We start from the raw sequence: 17823 nt of genomic DNA on the forward strand, positions 1-17823 counted from the left end.
TGTTGTTTACAATGATTTTGATTGACTGTTTAGTAGGAGAGAATCACTACACAAGTATATTTTTGTAATTTATTAGTTACCTTTATAATTTTGCTATTTTAACTGTTTTTTAGTACTTATTGTTCAATAACTTCCTTACACATATTGATACATATCAAACATGTACGTTTCCTCCACTGGTTATTCCTACAACAATATATCATGCGGGCCTCTGGTCAATCTAGTTGATTGTTCTTTGTTCTTTAAAGGTATATGACATGATATTTATGCAAAACATATTGATTACTGAATGGGTTACCTTCTAACCTATCTTAAGCATGTTGTACTTATATAGATGTTTTAAGTTTTGGCTAGATAGACTTGAACAATTGAATGCATCTCCTTATGCCATATCATGTCATAAGGAACGACTTAAGATGCACTAAGGCCCTCCTTCTGCCATATCATGCCATAAGGAACGACTTAAGATGCACTAAGGCACGACTTGAGAAACTTTAGGATATGACTTTGGAAGCGTCAAAACATTATTTGGGATGTCACTTGGTACAATTTAAAATGCATGTATCAAGGGTATACACAATTAAAATATCTCAAGTTACGAACTGAAATTCTCAAGGAATGATTTGAGTTGCACTAAAAAACGACTTAAAATACCCTAAGGCACAACTTGAGACACTCTAGGGTATGACTTTGGAAGCGTCAAGATATGACTTGATATGTCACTTGATATAAATAGAAATACATCAAGGGTATAAACAATTAATATGTCTCAAGTTACGAACTGAAATTCTCAAAGAACGACTTGAGATGCCCCAAGTAACGACTTGAGATGCCCTAAGTAATGACTTGAGATACCTTAAGACACAACTTGAGAAACTCTAGGATATGACTTGGGAAGCATCAAAACATGACTGAGGATGTCACTAGCTACAATATGAAATGCATGAAGGGTATAAACATTTAAAATGTCTCGAGCTACGAACTGAAATTCTCAAAAAAACGACTTGGAATGCCCTAAGGAATGACTTAAGATTTCTTAAGGCACGACTTAAGAAACTCTAGAGTATAACTTTGAAAGCGTCAATACATGACTTGTGATTTCACTAGGTACAATATAAAATGCATGAAGAGTAAAAATATTTAAAATGCTTCGAGTTATGAAATCAAATGTTAAAGGAACGACTTGAGAAACTCTATGGTATAATTTTGGAAACATCAAAACATGACTTGAGATGTCACTAGATACAATTTGAAAAGCATGAAGGGTATAAACATTTAAAATGTCTCGAGTTATAAACTAAAATTTTTAAAGAAAGACTTGAGATACCCTAAGGCACAATTTGAGAAACTCTAGGGTATGACTTTTGAAGCGTCAAAACAAGATTTGGGATGTCACTATGTACAATTTAAAATGCATCAAGAGTATAAACATTTAAAATGTCTCGAGCTACGAACTGAAATTCTCAAGAATGACTTGAGATGTCCTAAATAACGACTTGAGATACCATAAGACACGACTTGAGAAACTCTATGGTATAACTTTGGAAGTGTCAAGACATGACTTAAGATGTCGTATCGTACAATTTGAAATGCATCATTGGTATAAACAATTAATATGCATCAAGCTACGAACTGAAATTCTCAAGTAACGACTTGAGATGCCCTAAGACATAACTTGGGAAGCGTCAAAACATGACTGAAGATGTTACTAAGTACAATATGAAATGAATAAAGAGTATAAATATTTATAATGCTTTAAGTTACGAACAGAAATTCTCAAAGAACGACTTGGGATGCTCTAAGAAACGAATTGAGATTCCCTAAGGCACGACTTGAGAAAGGCATCACAAGTCGTTCATTTAGAATTTCAGTTCATACCTTGAGACATTTTAAATATTTATACCTTTTATGCATTTCATTTTGTACTTAGTGACATCTCAAATCATGTTTTGATGCTTCCAAAGTCATACCGTAGAGTTTCTCAAGTCGTGTCTTAAGGAATCTTAAGTCGTTCCTTAGGGCATCCTAAGTCGTTCTTTGAGAATTTCAGTTCGTAAGTCAAGACATTTTAAATTTTTATACCCTTCACGCATTTCATATTGTACCTAGTGACATCTCATTCATGTTTTGACGCTTCCTAAGTCATATCCTAGAGTTTCTCAAGTCGTGTATTAATTGTTTATACTCTTGATAAATTTCAAATTGTACCAAGTGACATCTCAAGTCATGTCTTGACGCTTCCAAGGTCATACCATAAAGTTTCTCAAGTCGTGCCTTAGGGCATCTCAAATAATTCATTAGGGCATCCCAAGTCGTTCCTTGAGAAATTTAAATGTTTATACCTTTATTCATTTCAAATTATACCTTGTCACATCTCAAGCCATGTTTTGACATTTCTAAAGTCATATCCTAGAGTTTCTTAAGTCGTACCTTAGGGCATCTCAAGTCGTTCCTTAGGGCATCCGTACTCGTTCCTTAAGAGTTTCAATTCTTCACTCAAGTCAGTTTCAATGTTTAAACCATTGATACATTACAAATTATACCTAGTGACATCCCAAGTCATATTTTGACATTTCTAAAGTCTTACCTTAGAGTTTCTCAAGTTGTGCTTGATGGCATCTTAAGTTGTTCATTTAAGCATCCCAAGTCGTTCCTAGAGAATTTCAGTTCGTAGCTCGAGACATTTTAAATGTTTATACCCTTGATGCTTCTCAAATTTTACTTCGTGACATCTCAAGTCATGTTTTGACACTTCTAAAGTCATATCCTAGATTTTTTCAAGTCATGCCTTAGGGTATCATAAGTCGTTTCGTAAGGCATCTCAAGTCGTTCATTGAGAGTTTTCAATGTTGATATCCTTGATGCATTTCAAATTGTATCTAGTGACATCCTAAGTCATGTTTTGACAATTCTAAAGTCATATCCTAGAGTTTCTCAAGTAGTACCTCAGGGCATCTCAAGTCGTTCATTTGGGCATTCAAAGTCATTCCTAGAGAATTTTAGCTCGTAACTCGAGGCATTTTATATGTTTATACTCTTGATGCATTTCAAATTTTACCTAGTGACATCCCAAGTTATGTTTTGACACTTCTAAAGTCATACAATAGAGTTTCTCAAGTCGTGTCTTAGGGCATTTCAAGTCGTGTCTTAGGGCATTTCAAGTCGTTCCTTAAGGCATCCTAAGTCGTTCCTTAAGAATTTCAGTTACTAATTCAAGACATTTTAATTGTTTATTCCTTTAATTCTTTTCAAATTATAACTAGTGACATCACAAGTTATGTTTTGACGTTTCCAATGTCATACCTTAGAGTTTCTCAAGTCATGGCTTAAGGCATCTCAAGTCCTTCCTTAAGACATCCTAAGTAGTTACTTGAGAGTTTCAATTCTTAGCTCGAGTCATTTTAAATGTTTATATCTTTGATACATTTCAAATTGTACCTAGTGACATTATGAGTCATGTTTTAACACTTCTAAAGTCGTACCTTAGAGTTTCTCAAGTCGTGTCTTAGGGCATCTCAAGTCGTTCATTTGGATATCCTAAGTCGTTCCTAAAGAATTTTAGTTCTTAGTTCGAAACATTTTAAAAGTTTATACCCTTAATGCATTTCAAATTGTACCTAGTGACATCTCAAGTCATATTTTGACACTTCTAAAGTCATACCCTAGAGTTTCTCAAGTCGTGTCTTATAGCATCTCAAGTCGTTCCTTAGGGAATTACAAGTCATTCCTAAAAAATTTCAGTTTATACCTCGAGACATTTTAAATGTTTATACCCTTGATGTATATCAAATTGTACCTAGTGAAATCCAAAGTCATGTTTTGACACTTCTAAAGTCATACCTTAGAGTTTCTCAAGTCATGGTTTAGAGTATCTCAAGTCATTCCTTAAGGCATTCCAAGTCGTTCCTTGAGAATTTCAGTTGGTGACTCAAGACATTTTAAATGTTTTACACCATTGATGTATTTCAAATTGTTCCTAGTGACATCTCAAGTCATATTTTTACACGTCTAAAGTCATATCCTAGAGTTTTTCAAGTCATGTCATAGGGCATCTTAAGTCGTTCCTTAGGGCATTCCAAGTCGTTACTGAGGGCATCCTAAGTCATTCATTAAGAGTTTTCAATGTTTATACCCTTGATGCATTTCAAATTATATTTAGTGACATCACAAGTCATGTTTTTACACTTCTAAAGTTATGCCCTAGAGTTTCTCAAGTCGTGCCTTAGGGCATCACAAGTCGTTCCTTTAGGTATCCCAAGTCATTCTTAGAGAATTACAATTCGTAGCTCAAGGCATTTTCAATGTTTATACCTTTGATGCAATTCAAATTGTAGCTAGTGACATCTCAAGTCATGTTTTGACACTTCTAAAATCATACCCTAGAGTTTCTCAAGTCGTGCCTTAGGGCATTTCAAGTCATTCAATTTCTTAAGGCATCCAAAGTTGTTCCTTAACAATTTTAGTTAGTAACTCGAGGCATTTTAAATGCTTATACCCTTGATGCATTACAAATTGTACCTAGTGACATCACAAGTCATCTTGTTATGCTTCCAAAGTCATACCATATAATTTCTCAAGTCATGCCTTAGGGTATCTCAAGTCGTTCCTTAAAACATCCAAAGCTGTTTCTTGAAAGTTTCAATTCGTAGCTTGAGTCATTTTAAATGTTTATACCATTGATACATTTTAAATTGTACCTAATGACATCTCAAGTCAATTTTTGACACTTCTAAAGTCATACCCAAGAGTTTCTCAAGTCGTGCCTTAGTGCATCTCAAGTCGTTTCTTTGGATATCTCAAGTCGTTCATAAAGAATTTTTGTTCGTAACTCGGGCATTTTAAATGTTTATACCCTTGATGCATTTTAAATTATACCTAGTGACATCCAAAGTCATGTTTTGACACTTCTAAAGTTATACCCTAAAGTTTCTCAAGTCGTGTTTAAGAGCATCCCAAGTCGTTCCTTAGGGCATTTTAACTCATTCCTTGAGAATTTTAATTGCTTATACCCTTGATACATTTCAAATTGTACTAAGTGTCATCCTAAGTCATGTTTTGACACTTTTAAAGTCATACCCTAAATTTTATTAAGTAGTACCTTAGGGCATCTCAAGTCGTTTGTTAGGACATCTCAAGTCGTTCATTGAGAAATTTAAATGTTTGTATCATTGTTGCATTTCAAATTATACCTTGTCACATCCCAAGCCATGTTTTGACACTTCCAAAGTCATACACTAGAGTTCCTCAAGTCGTGTTTTAGGGCATTTCAAGTCGTTCCTTAGGGCATCTGAAGTCGTTCGTAGACAATTTGTAGCTCTAGTCATTTTAAATGTTTATATCCTTGATACATTTCAAATTGTACCTAGTGACATCCTAGGTCATGTTTTGACACTTCTAAAGTCATACCCTAAAGTTTCTTAAGTAGTGCCTTAGGCCATCTCAAGTCATTCCTTTAGACATCTTAAGTTGTTCATTGAGAAATTTAAATGTTTGTATCATTGATGCATTTCAAATTGTACTTAGTCACATCCCAAGTCATATTTTGACACTTCTAAAGTCATACACTAGAGTTCCTCAAGTCATGTTTTAGGGCATCTCAAGTCGTTCCTTAGGGCATCCGAAGTCGTTCGTAGAAAGTTTCAATTTGTAGCTCTAGTCATTTTAAATGTTTATACTCTTAATATATTTCAAATTGTACCTACTGACATCCTAAGTCATGTTTTGACAGTTTTAAAGTCTTACTCTAGAGTTTCTCAAGTCGTGCCTTAGGCATCTCAAGTCGTTCCTTTAGGCATCCCAAGTCGTTCTTAGAGAATTTCAGTTTGTAACTCGAGGCATTTTAAATGTTTATACTCTTGATGCATTTCAAATTGTACCTAATGACATCTCAAAGCATGTTTTGACGCTTCCAAAGTCATACCCTAGGGTTTCTCAAGGGTGCCTTAGGGCATCCCAAGTCGTTACTTGAGAATTTTAAAAGTTTATACCATTGATACATTTCAAATTGTATCTAGTGATATCGCAAGTCATGTTTTGACACTTTTAAACTCATACTATAGAGTTTCTCAAGTCGTGCCCTAGGGCATCTCAAGTCCTTCCTAAGGGCTACTCAAGGTGTTTCTTAGGGCATCTCAATTCATAGTTCGAGGCATTTTAAATATTAGACCCTTGATATATTTCATTTTATACTTAGTGACATCTCAAGTCATGTTTTGGCATTGCCACAATCATACCCTAGACATTCTCGAGTCGTGCTTTAGGGAATCTCAAGTCGTTCCTTAGGGCATTTCATGTCGTTCATTAAGAATTTCAGTTCTTAACTCGAGACATTTTAAATGTCTATACCCTTCATGCATTTCGTATTGTACCTAGTGACATCCTATGTCATGTTTTGAGGTTTCCCAAGTCATATACTAGAGCTTCTCATGTCGTGTCTTATGTAATCTCAAGTCGTTATTTAGGGCATCCCAAGTCGTTCCTTGAGAATTTTAGTTCGTAACTTGAGGCATATTAATTTTTTATGCTCTTTATGTTTTTCAAATTGTACTAAGTGACATCTTAAGTCATGTCTAGACGCTTTCAAAGTCATACTCTAGAGTTTCTCTTGTCGTGCCTTATGGTATCTTAAGTCGTTCTTTAAGGCAACTCAAGTCATTCATTGAGAAATTCAGTTCATAGCTTGAGACATTTTAATTATTTATACCTTTGATGCATTTCAAATTGTATCAAGTGTTATTCCAAGTCATGTCTTGACGTTTCTAAAGTCATACTCTAAAGTTTCTCAGGTCGTGCCTTAGAGTATCCCAAGTCATTCCTTAGGGCATCTCAAGTCTTTTCTTGAGGTATTTTAAATGTTTATATCATATGTGCATTTCAAATTGTGCCTAGTGACATCTTAAGTCATGTTTTGACGCTTCCAAAGTCATACCGTAGAGTTTCTCAAATCGTTCCTTAGGGTATTCCAAGTCGTTCCTTTATAATTTCAGTTCGTAACTCGATGTATTTTAAATATTTATACCCTTGATGCATTTCATATTGTACTTAGTGATATCCTAAGTCATGTTTTGACGTTTCCAAAGTCATACTCTAGAGTTTCTCAAGTCGTGCCTTATGGAATCTTAAGTCGTTCTTTAGGACCTCTCAAGTCGTTCTTTAGGACCTCTCAAGTCGTTCTTTAAGAATTTCAATTCGTAGTTTAAGGCATTTTAAATGTTTATACCTTTCATGCATTTCATATTGTACCTAGTGACATCTTCAATCATGTTTTGACGCTTCCCAAGTCATATCCAAGAGTTTTTCAAGTCTTAGGGCATCTCAAGTCGTTCCTTGAGAATTTCAGTTCGTAGCTTGAAGCATAAAATTTGTTTATACCCTTGATGCATTTCAAATTGTACCAAGTGACATCTCAGGTCATGTATTGACGCTTATAAAGTCATACCTTAGAGTTTCTCATGTCGTGCCTTAGGATATCTCAAGTCATTTTTTGAGAATTTCAGTTCATAACTCGAGACATTTTAGCTATTTATACCCTTGATGCATTTCAAATTGTACCAAGTGATATCCTAAGTCATGTATTGACGCTTCCAAAGTCAATACCCTAAAGTTTTCCAAGTCGTGTCTTAAGTCATCTTAAGTCGTTCCTTGAAAATTTTAGTTCGTAGCTTGAGGCATGTTAAATGTTTATACCCTTCATGCATTTTAAATTGTACCAAGTGACATCTCAAGTTATGCATGTCTTGACATTTCCAAAGTCATACCCTAGAGTTTCTCAAGTTGTTCCTTAAAGCATCCGAAGTTGTTCTTTTAGAATTTCAGTTTGTAGCTCGAGACATTTTAAATATTTATACCCTTTAGATATTTATTAATTTTTTTCTTCTACAGAAATTTATTTACAATCTGACTCTTAGATATTGTTTCCAATGTATGATTTTGTCTCGGTCATTCATATTCTCAAATCCCCCTTGTTTTTTAATTGTTTTGTTTGATTTATTCTCTTATTCACAATCGATCTGACCCTAACATAAAAGTTCTTGAGCACATTACAAAGTTACAATTATGAGTTGATTTAACCTTGCCCCCTCCTCTCTCACTCTCTTCCTATTTTATCTAGAAGTATGTATGAGGTTGTATATGGGTTCAAAATTGGTGGGTGAATAGAGTTTAGGGTTTATGGAAGAAAGAAAATATAGAAAAAGAAATTTGGTGGAAAGAGTGTTTATTAGTAAGGGTATTTTAGGGACATTTAGGGGTGAAAATGGAGGATTATTATTTTTTAAAGTTTTAAAAGGAGTGTAATTATAGGGGTGAAAAAATATGACATAGGAGTGGGAATAGTAGATTTTATAATCTTCTCATTTCTCTCTCTTTCGCCACTTAGGCAGTTGGGCTAACCCAAATGGTTTAGTATTAGTATTACCTGTTATTTTAAGCTAAAACTCATTTTCCTTCATCTTATCAGTCTTGGCAGCTTCTATCTGAACCTCTTTCTTATATGATACACTTGCAAACATCTACTAGCAAAAATGGTATTAAACACACTCCTTTCAGGTAGGAAAAAAAAAAAAAAAAGTTGATTACCTTAACCATGGATGAAAATATCCTCGATATTGTCGATATATCCTCCGAGATATCTGTAATTTCATCAGCCGATATTTAAATAAGTTGTAACCGATATTTCTCTTATATCAGTATATATCAAAAAAATATCGATATATATATCGGCAGAATATTGGTATATATCGACAAAATATAAGTATATGTCAATCAAATATCAATAGCATATCGGTATATATCGACAGAATTGTATAAAAAATTTCAAAATTTGGGAAGGAAAAGAGGAATAAGACGAAATCAAACCAAATCCAACCCTAATTAGATCAAAACTCATCAACTAAACCTAATTAATCAACAATAAACTAACAAAAGAACAAAATCTAACTGAACTTTCTTTACACCGATATCTACCAAAATCGATATATCCGTAAATTTGAATACCGATATTTTTATCCTTGATTATGACGGCGAATTTACTATACCATATATAAAAATGTAAGAATTAAAAAGATGCCATGATGGAGTGAAAAAGGAACAAAATCAATCAAAAATATTTTCTCTTGCATATTTGATCTATATATATAACCCATCTTTATGTTCCTAATCAAAATATATTTATGGTAATATTAATGGTCTGATATGGTAGGTTATAAAATTTCAAATTAGACAAGAATGTAACTGATTAATAGTCCAGATTCAATTTGTTTAAATTTTCAGTATCATGAGATTGGATCTTACACAGACTATATTAGGCTAAAAAATGTGTATAAATACATGCATATACATATTTGCATATGTACGTACATTTGCCTAGAGAAAAACATCTACACCAGCAGAATGGGTTGTGGTTCCAATATATTGCTTGTTGCCATGGTGATGGTCCTCTCATTGGACCAATCTTCACTAGTTTCAGGATTTTTTAGTGGGAGGGTCCATGTATACATAACCAACCAACTAGAGCCTGGAAAGAGTAGTCTCACAGTTCACTGTAAATCTAAGAATGACGATCTAGGTGTTCACCCACTAGCTTTTGGAGAGACTTATGAGTGGAACTTTAAGAACAACATTTGGGATACAACCCTATTTTTTTGTTACTTTGAGTGGCAGAAGTCTCCAGGCCAAAGGGTCTCTGGCAGCTTTGATATATACAAGGCCACCAGGGATGAAGAACGATGCACTAAGAGATGTGAGTGGTTGATTGAAGAAACAGGCCTCTATTCCCATAACAGACTGACTGATATTTGGGAAAATCTCTACAATTGGCCTTAGTAAACAATAATTTTGTAATTCTGTCATAATTCATACATGTGCGACTACTTCATTAATAAAGGTACGTCTTGTATGATATAATGTCAAGAGGCTTTCTTGTAGTTCTATATCTTCTTGTCTTTGTCGTCGATCAAGAGGCATTTGTTTTTTACTCATGCATGAGCTGTGTTTGTGGAGTTGGAGGCCATGTCTTTTGGCCCTCTATTTGAACCCATATTTTTCTCAACTTAACCATCTAAATCCCAAAACAAGGTTCTAACAATACCAATTGAAATATCAATCTTAATTGTTCATTGTGTCTAACCGTAAGCGATACTGTTCTCAACTTAACTACCACCAAGTGTAGGCAAACCTAACGGACCCATTCAAGTGTAGGGTGATATCCCTACTAATATACTTAATGATAGGCAATCAATGATCCAATATGGGTCAATTAATTTGCATTTGATCCAATATACGCTTTCAAACAGTTTTGAGAATGTTTCTCTTTTACCTGCTTATAATTTTCATGAACCCTTTAGATGGATGGCGATGTTGACTCATGGTAGTCTGTTTAAACCAAGGTTTTTAGTTTCAGTCTTCAACATGAGTTTCTTTACTCTTTATCTCAGTTTGTGCTCCAGTTTATTCCAATTCTTTTAGAGGCAATTCTATGTACTTGCTAGGATGATAAATTCTTGGAAAGACCTCTTGTTGTTCTTGGTTGGGGTGTCAATCGAGTAGAGGTCTTTCTGGATTTGAACTAGATATGGACATGATTGTATTTATGCTTTTTTTATTTCGAGCTTAACGTTTCGGCCAAGCCTCAAGTTTCGGGTACAGTAGTGTCTGTGAATGGTTTGTTTTTCTTGATTTCGGGTTTGATGTCCAATTGTAGAGAAATTTTTTTGCCAAGTTTCGGTTAATTAATTTTAGGATTTATCATTTAGGATATAAATACTATATATTAATTATTGTTCACATATTATACGTAAAACCAAGTCGGCATTCACCCATGTCCAAAAAGTAAGAGGAATCGAAGAGAACCTAGGCAGCAAGTTCATTCTCAGAGATATACACAGATCATTTCTCTGATTTGTACGTTCTGTTCTTTTTTTATCCATTGTAGGAAACATTGTACAAACAAAATCGTTGGGGCAGGAAGGGTTAAGGATTTGATTCATTACAATCACACACGTCGTATAGTCTTCATCCAGTGCAATTACATACAAAAACAAAACCAGTTACGTTTACAAGAGGAAGCAAAAATGTAAAATCCAACCCTGGTCCCTGGATACACTCAGCCACCTTAGTGCCAACCTTTGTTTATAACTAGGGCACTCTTAATCGTAACTCGTCCTATGTTCAAATTGTTGAGGCCAGGCGAATGGGAAAACCTGTCTGCTCCTCAATCAGCCATACATATATCAATGACTGAATGTGGTTCCAGGCAGGTACCCCCCATCACAACAATTGCAGAGAAAAGAAACAGAAAACAAAAACAAGTCATTTACGTGGCATTCAATCATTGTGCTTCTGTGGCTTTGTCTAACAGAAAGTTAAAATATGCTGTGAGCATTCTGCAGCAGAAGCATGAAGTTGATGCTGATTGGTGTGCTAAGATTGGATGAATGGTGTGGGGGTACTACCACCATCGCTGTAATGGTGTACTTGTTTTTGCACAGCCTTTACAGCCGCAACTCTTGCAGCATTTGCTGCTTTATTAGCTACTGCTACAGCTCTCTTCACCCTTTCATCCACCTTACCCACTTCATATGCTCTTTCAGCAGCCCTCTGTGCTTCCTGCTTATAACATGCTATTCAGTGAGTAAACTCATATAGTAGTGGTAAGTGCTTTTGTCCAAATAACTGTGGTTTTGTGTTTTCTATTGCAAAGCTGAGATTTCAAAGGAATAGTTCAGGCAGCATAAGGTCAAAAGCCAAAAGCCAGCCTAACTCTAATGACTGATGACATGTAGTGGAACTGTGGAAGTAGGTGTAACTCATCCATCCACAAACTTCCAACAGATTCTGACAAAAATGCTATCATGAAGTTCTCCACAAACCACAAGGAAACAACTACTACATTCTCTCATAAAAAACAAACTAACTCAGTGTGGTTTCCCAGTCTGTAAATATTTTATGGGTTTTTTTTTTATATATATACTTCAAGATTTTCATGGGGAATCAGCAATGCAACTCGAAATTTGGACTGCAGATGCACCTCACTGAGTAAAAGACAGATTATCCTCAACAAGCAAGCTAATCTAAACCAGTGGCCGATCCTTCACTCACGCTTACATTGCAGTGAAAACAAAACATTTAACTGATTGATATTCTGATGAGGGAGATATGACTTATTGATGGTGTGCCAGTAATGGATTCTTCTACCATACAGTACAGTGGCCGTATGGCACAGCCACAAACAAAAGTGTTTAACCCACTACACTTTTGCTCACACCACATACAAAAAGTGTTATGAACCCACAACACTAAATACACCCCTGTACCATACAGCCACTGTATGTTAGGACCCTAAAGCAATAAAGCAATATATACTTATCTGCAGACAAGTAGATATGACTTATTGATGGGGTGTCAGTAAACTTTGGATTGATGAAGTCAACAACTCATTAAAATCATCACCAACACCAACAGAGCCTTCCTAGACAACTTGATACGAAATACTTATTAACGATCGCATTTCATGAAGAATTTATTAAAAAGAAATACTTTTACCACAAGGGCATAAACAGAATTACCTGGACTGCATTAACAACTTTAGAATGGTTGACAGCATAGGAAGATCCAGGATGGGCATTTTGCATGCTGGGATTATCAAGAACTCCATTTTGCCAGTGACCCGATTGTGTTTCCCCATTTCTGAAAGTGTACATACCAAGCCCCTGCTTTCTCCCTTCATGCCAGGCTCCTTCATACCGATGTCCATTACCAAACTGATATACTCCAAAACCATGCATCTTGTCAGCAAAATACTCTCCAGCATATGTGTCCCCATTTCTGCATTATCAAACATATCAATCAGCACTGATGTCATTGTATACATGGATTTATATAGCACAAGGATCAACCCTGACACCTTTTTTCTCCAACTAAAATTTCTTGGCATATGGCCGATGGCCAAAAATGATTAAATGCACTTTTCATATAACCTGTTTTCTTAAAAAGTGTAAGAGAACACGCACAGGCAGACGTGAGTGCTGTGTGCACATACACACACAAGTACACGAGAGAGGGAGGGAGTGAGGAAACCAAATCGAATTTCCATTCAACATGTGAAAATACCTCAGCATCGTAATTAAGCTGATATGAGAACACGGGTCAAAATTTTAGGTGTCTCGTTCAAATTAATAAAAAAAATAAAATAAAATAAAAAAAAGAGCACAAGATTCAAGACACCCTGTAGAGAATGTGTGTGGTGAATGCAATAACAAATAAAAAATGAGATGGGTTCTGAACTCCACGAAGCTTAACACCACTAACTTTTTAATCTAGGTATCCTAATTATATAAGCTGGTAGTAGCCTAAACAGTGATGGCTGATAACTAATAACATTAAACCTTTTGTAAATTATGCAAAGCAACCATGAAACGTAATACAAGCAAGAAAAATATGGGCCATCACCTACTGGAGATTACACACATGTCATTACTCTAGTGTGAATAAACTGTATCCAAGCATCAATAACAGACCACATAGAAAAACATGGCCACTAAACAGTGTTTAATTCCAGGCATCCATATCATTACATATACAAGAACATGGAAATCCAAAAAAGATATCCACACACTCCCAATAACCATATATCTAAAAGAAAGATGGTAAATTTACCTGAAATGATAATGACCAAGTCCATGTTTGACACCCCACTTGAACTCCCCAACGTACCGGCTCCCATCCTCACAAGTATGTATTCCACAGCCATGACACTGCCCATTAGACCACTCTCCAGCATAAACATCACCAGTGAAGAACCTATACACCCCAATTCCATGCCTTAATCCCCGCCTATACTGCCCCCGATACCGGCTCCCTCTCGCCCAAGTCTCCACACCAAAACCATCATACTTCTCATCTACCCAATCACCCTCATACCTCCCACTCATATGATAGTAATAAACCCCACTTCCTGAACACTTTCCTTTATCAAACTCACCCTCATAAACATCCCCATTACTATAAACTTGCACCCAAGAGCCAGAATTTGGCTTCTTCTCCAATTTCGGCTTCGACCCAATTGACCAAAGAACAGGCTGAGAGGGTTTGGATGTGTAAGAAGATGGGCAAAGCTTAATTGGCAAAGAACGGGCAAGAAATAAGCGAATTGAAACAAGACGAGGAAGCGCAGTGTTCAGAGAAATCAAAAGGGCAGCCGAGAAAGCGATTAGAGAGAGGAAATCAAGAATGAAAGAACGGCGAGGACTTGTGATGAAATAAAGGGAAGGCACTGAGAGGAGGATAAGCAAGCGATAGTGAACTCTGAGCAAATGGGCACAGCGGAAATGGCGAAAAAGTTTCAGAGCCACTGATCTTGTAGCAAAAGGAATGATTGCAAATGAAGCAGAGCACAGAAAAGAAGGCAAAGAAGAAGCAGAAGAAGAGCCTGAATTGAAAGCACTGTTGTTGTGGTGGTGATGGTGATGGTGAAGAGAGGACAGTGTTTGGGTCATTATAGGCCTTTTTTGGGGACTCTGGGAAATGGGTTCCTCATGGAACTAGATTTGGGGGGTGGGTTTTGGTGGGTTTGGTGAGTTGTGAGTGATTGTGAGTTGGGGTTGTTTCGAAATGATGAAGTGGGTGGTTGGCGTAAATTGGGTTTGGATTTGGAATTGCTTTTGAGGAGGTTTTGAAGGAAGCCAAAGTGTTGTTGGGTTGGAGTCGAAACCGGAACAGATGCCTCTCAGCCTCCTCTGCTTTTCTTCTCCGATCTGGTTTTATGATTGCTTCTCAAGCAATTACACACAACAATAAAAAAAAAAAGCTGCTCTCTTTTTTTCTCTCTCTCTCTCTCTCTCTCTCTCTCTCTCTCTCTCTCTCTCTCTCTCTCTCTCTCAGTCTCTCTGTATGTCTGTGTATATCGAATGCACTGTGGATTGTGTTGGGTATTGGTTTGTGGGTTTGCTCAGGCTCAGAGCAATTGGTGCATATCTGTGTGTTGTGTTGCTGTTTCTGTCTACTTTGTCGTAGTTTTCATGTCTGGTTTTTGCAGAGGCAAAAGCCGCAAAACCGACCTGAGTTGGTTTTTTTTATTCCTAGGATTTACCCAGGGAATTTACAATATTTGCTGAAATGCCACTCTATTTTCTGAACTAGAAAATCAAGTGGCAATGTACAATTGAATAGAGCGGACTGTATTTCTGTTTCTGCAAGATAATGCTGACTGTAAAAGAAGATGATGCTGAATAATGCTATACCCAAAAACAAGAAAAAAGGATAATGCTGATGCATGTGTTGTTTACTTGTTTCTATATTACTGGCTGTTAAGTTGACTAGTGTAACGTTGATTGAACCTCATTGATTGTTTAATTCGAAGTAATATTCAATGATATGATGTTTGTTTTTTTTTAGGAGAATGATTATGATGTACGTATTATGAAAATATATAATTTTGTAGTCTTTCATGTTGATCGTATATCATGTTGAGTTGAATCTCTAATGAAAATATAACTGTTCCATTAAGCTCATGTTGTGCCTAATAAGCTGCCGCAAGAAAGTAAAAGGTAAAAAATGGAGTGTAAGAGAGTTGAAAGTTTGAGTTTATTGAAATTTGGATTGTGAGCGTGTGAGGTCGAGAAATATGAATTGTTTGGTTGATATTGGATTTCAAATTCCCTAACTCTCTCATAAGGTTTACAGAATTACGTAAATTTATATGTATATGTCTATTCTCATTTATGATGGACATATTGAGATGCTAATCATGCTACAAATCTTAAAAGGGTTATATTCAGACCAAATCTTCACATTTAGATCATTTTGATGTAAAAATAATACGTTATGAAAATGGGATGTGCTTTATTACAAATTTACAATGCTGATGAAAATTTCCATGGATATATAGCAAATTAGCAACTACCCCGCACGTGGGATGCCTAGGTAACAGCCTCAAGCAAGTGAAATTGCAAATTTACTTTTTTTGGTGATGTTGCAAATGTACTTTATCAAGTCCTACTCCTACATAAATGGAGTTAAAACTTAAAAGTAAACTTTGCTTTAACACCACAACCTCGTAGACCTAAAAACCTTGCTTCAATATGTAATCCAGGTTTACATCCGTTATATCCACGCAAACTATGTCTGAGGTTTAGATTTGTTCTAAGTTTCTAACTATTAATCTACTTATTTTCACAAACTAACATATAAGTCTTATGTCTTGATTAGGGATGCAAAACGATCTGTCAATTAATAACTTGGCGAACCATTCAGATAGAATTCTCAATCTAGTAAGATACAAGCTTGTTCAAAGTTAATTATTTTGAATATATACCGGGCATAAAAGTTTTAAGATAAATCTAGAATAAAACTATTAGTACAATCTCAATTGATCATGTCTTATATCATTTCTTTAGAGAGCTAATATGTGTATACCCTATTTTTTCTTTTTGCACACCCCACAGATATAATTTGTGAAATGATAAAAAATACCCAAAAGCCCATTCATTTTATCTCTCCTTCCCTCTCTCTACCCATCTCTCCCCGTCACAGCACCCTCTTACCTCAGACCCAAGCTCGATAGGAACCACCCGCCGACCACCTAAGCCTCGCCCCAGCCCCGCACCACTGCATGGCAATTGGCTTTCTCTCTTTCTCTCTGGCTTCTCTCCCCTTCTGCTTGCAGCACCACCGCGCGCAGCACCTTCCAACCACCGTGTGCAGCACCGTCGAAGCCACCCCGCGTGCCCTTCTGCTCGCACCAACCGAGCTCACTTTCTCTCTCCTTCCTTCTCTCCTCTCGCCCAAGTAGACATTTTCTCTGAGCAGCTGGTTCGGCAGGTACTTGCAGAACGGGTCCTGGATGTTCGATGGGTACCTGCTGAACAACACTCACATCGTTCGGCGGATGACTGTCGAACAAGTGTGACATTTTCGGCGGACCAGTGTCGAAGGGGTGCTGCACGCAGTGGTGCAGGGTGGCCCTCTCTATCCGTTATTTATTGCCAAGCTTTTGAAAGCGCTCGTGGAGGTTTAGAAGCCTGGTCTTCTCATTCTTGGAAAACTGGTCTTCATTAACTTTTTTAGTGTTTATGAGTTTAAAGATTTGGGTATTGTGGTTTTGAATTGTTTGTATTGGTTTAAAGAAGTGAAATTGTGTTTGTATTTCTTTTATGCACATTTGAATACATGTGTAAGCTATTGATGATGATTGCAATCAAATGGGCCAAATGGTTGCAGGGCTGGTGCTGCGCATGGTGCTGCAGGGTGGGTGGGTTGGTGTGGTTGGGTTGAAAAGCCAGAGAGAGAAAGGGAGGGAGGAGAGAGAAGGAAAGAGAGAAAGGTGGGGTTGAGGGTGCTGCACGCGGTGGTGTGGGGTGCTGCGCACGGTGGTGCTGGTTTTGGGTGGGAGGTGTATATTGTTTAGGTGTGGTGGGTCTGTTTAAGAAGATGGATATTTTGGTAATAAAATGGGTGTGTAAAAAGAAATTCTAAATTTTAGAAAAGAGTAAGGGGTGTGTTGGCAAAAAAATGAAGAAAAGGGTTTGCAAAAAGAAAAAAAAAAATGGTGTGTAAATAGTAACACTCTTTCTTTAAGAGTGCTGCTATTTGCACACCTTTTTTTTTTTTCTTTTTGCACACCCCCACCAACTTATTTTGTGAAATTACTTAATTGACACAAAGAGAAATTACATTAAAAGACAACCCAAATCATTTGAAAAAAAAAAAAAAAAAACTCTCCTTACACACCCCACCCTCAACCTCACCTCCAACCACAACCAAAACACACCCCACCCATGACCCCACCTCCATCCCAAAATTGCCGACACCCACCTCCCGCCATCAACC

The 17823-nt window shown here is 36.5% G+C and overlaps 2 protein-coding genes across 2 annotated transcripts; one reads left to right on the forward strand and one right to left on the reverse strand.

The window, feature by feature from the left end:
• Window positions 1-9390: 9390 nt before the first annotated feature.
• On the forward strand, window positions 9391-9822 carry LOC147273627 (S-protein homolog 5-like). Its single transcript, XM_086228244.1, has one exon. It carries the CDS (start codon window positions 9391-9393, stop codon window positions 9820-9822), a length of 432 nt encoding a protein of 143 aa, XP_086084370.1.
• Window positions 9823-10886: 1064 nt separating this feature from the next.
• LOC147273628 (uncharacterized) lies at window positions 10887-15002 on the reverse strand. The gene is made up of 3 exons (XM_086256764.1): window positions 13654-15002; window positions 12564-12822; window positions 10887-11604 (listed from the first exon to the last, which is right to left on the reverse strand). Exons 1-3 carry the CDS (start codon window positions 14490-14492, stop codon window positions 11419-11421), a joined length of 1284 nt encoding a protein of 427 aa, XP_086112890.1. The 5' UTR covers window positions 14493-15002; the 3' UTR covers window positions 10887-11418.
• Window positions 15003-17823: the final 2821 nt, after the last annotated feature.

This window comes from Dryas octopetala, chromosome 9 (genome assembly GCF_963921425.1).
Source record: "Dryas octopetala chromosome 9, drDryOcto1.1, whole genome shotgun sequence".
Taxonomy (NCBI): domain Eukaryota; kingdom Viridiplantae; phylum Streptophyta; class Magnoliopsida; order Rosales; family Rosaceae; genus Dryas; species Dryas octopetala.

Bases quoted from the DNA above. Each gene is read 5' to 3' on its own strand.
- LOC147273628 (XM_086256764.1), bottom strand. From the start codon at position 14,492: ATGACCCAAACACTGTCCTCTCTTCACCATCACCATCACCACCACAAC. The intron at 12,823-13,653 runs GTAAATTTACCA...TTGATAATGCAG, and splicing joins CTTGGTCATTATCATTTCAG to AAATGGGGACACATATGCTG. The intron at 11,605-12,563 runs GTAATTCTGTTT...TGTTATAAGCAG, and splicing joins AAGTTGTTAATGCAGTCCAG to GAAGCACAGAGGGCTGCTGA.
- LOC147273627 (XM_086228244.1), top strand. From the start codon at position 9,391: ATGGGTTGTGGTTCCAATATATTGCTTGTTGCCATGGTGATGGTCCTC.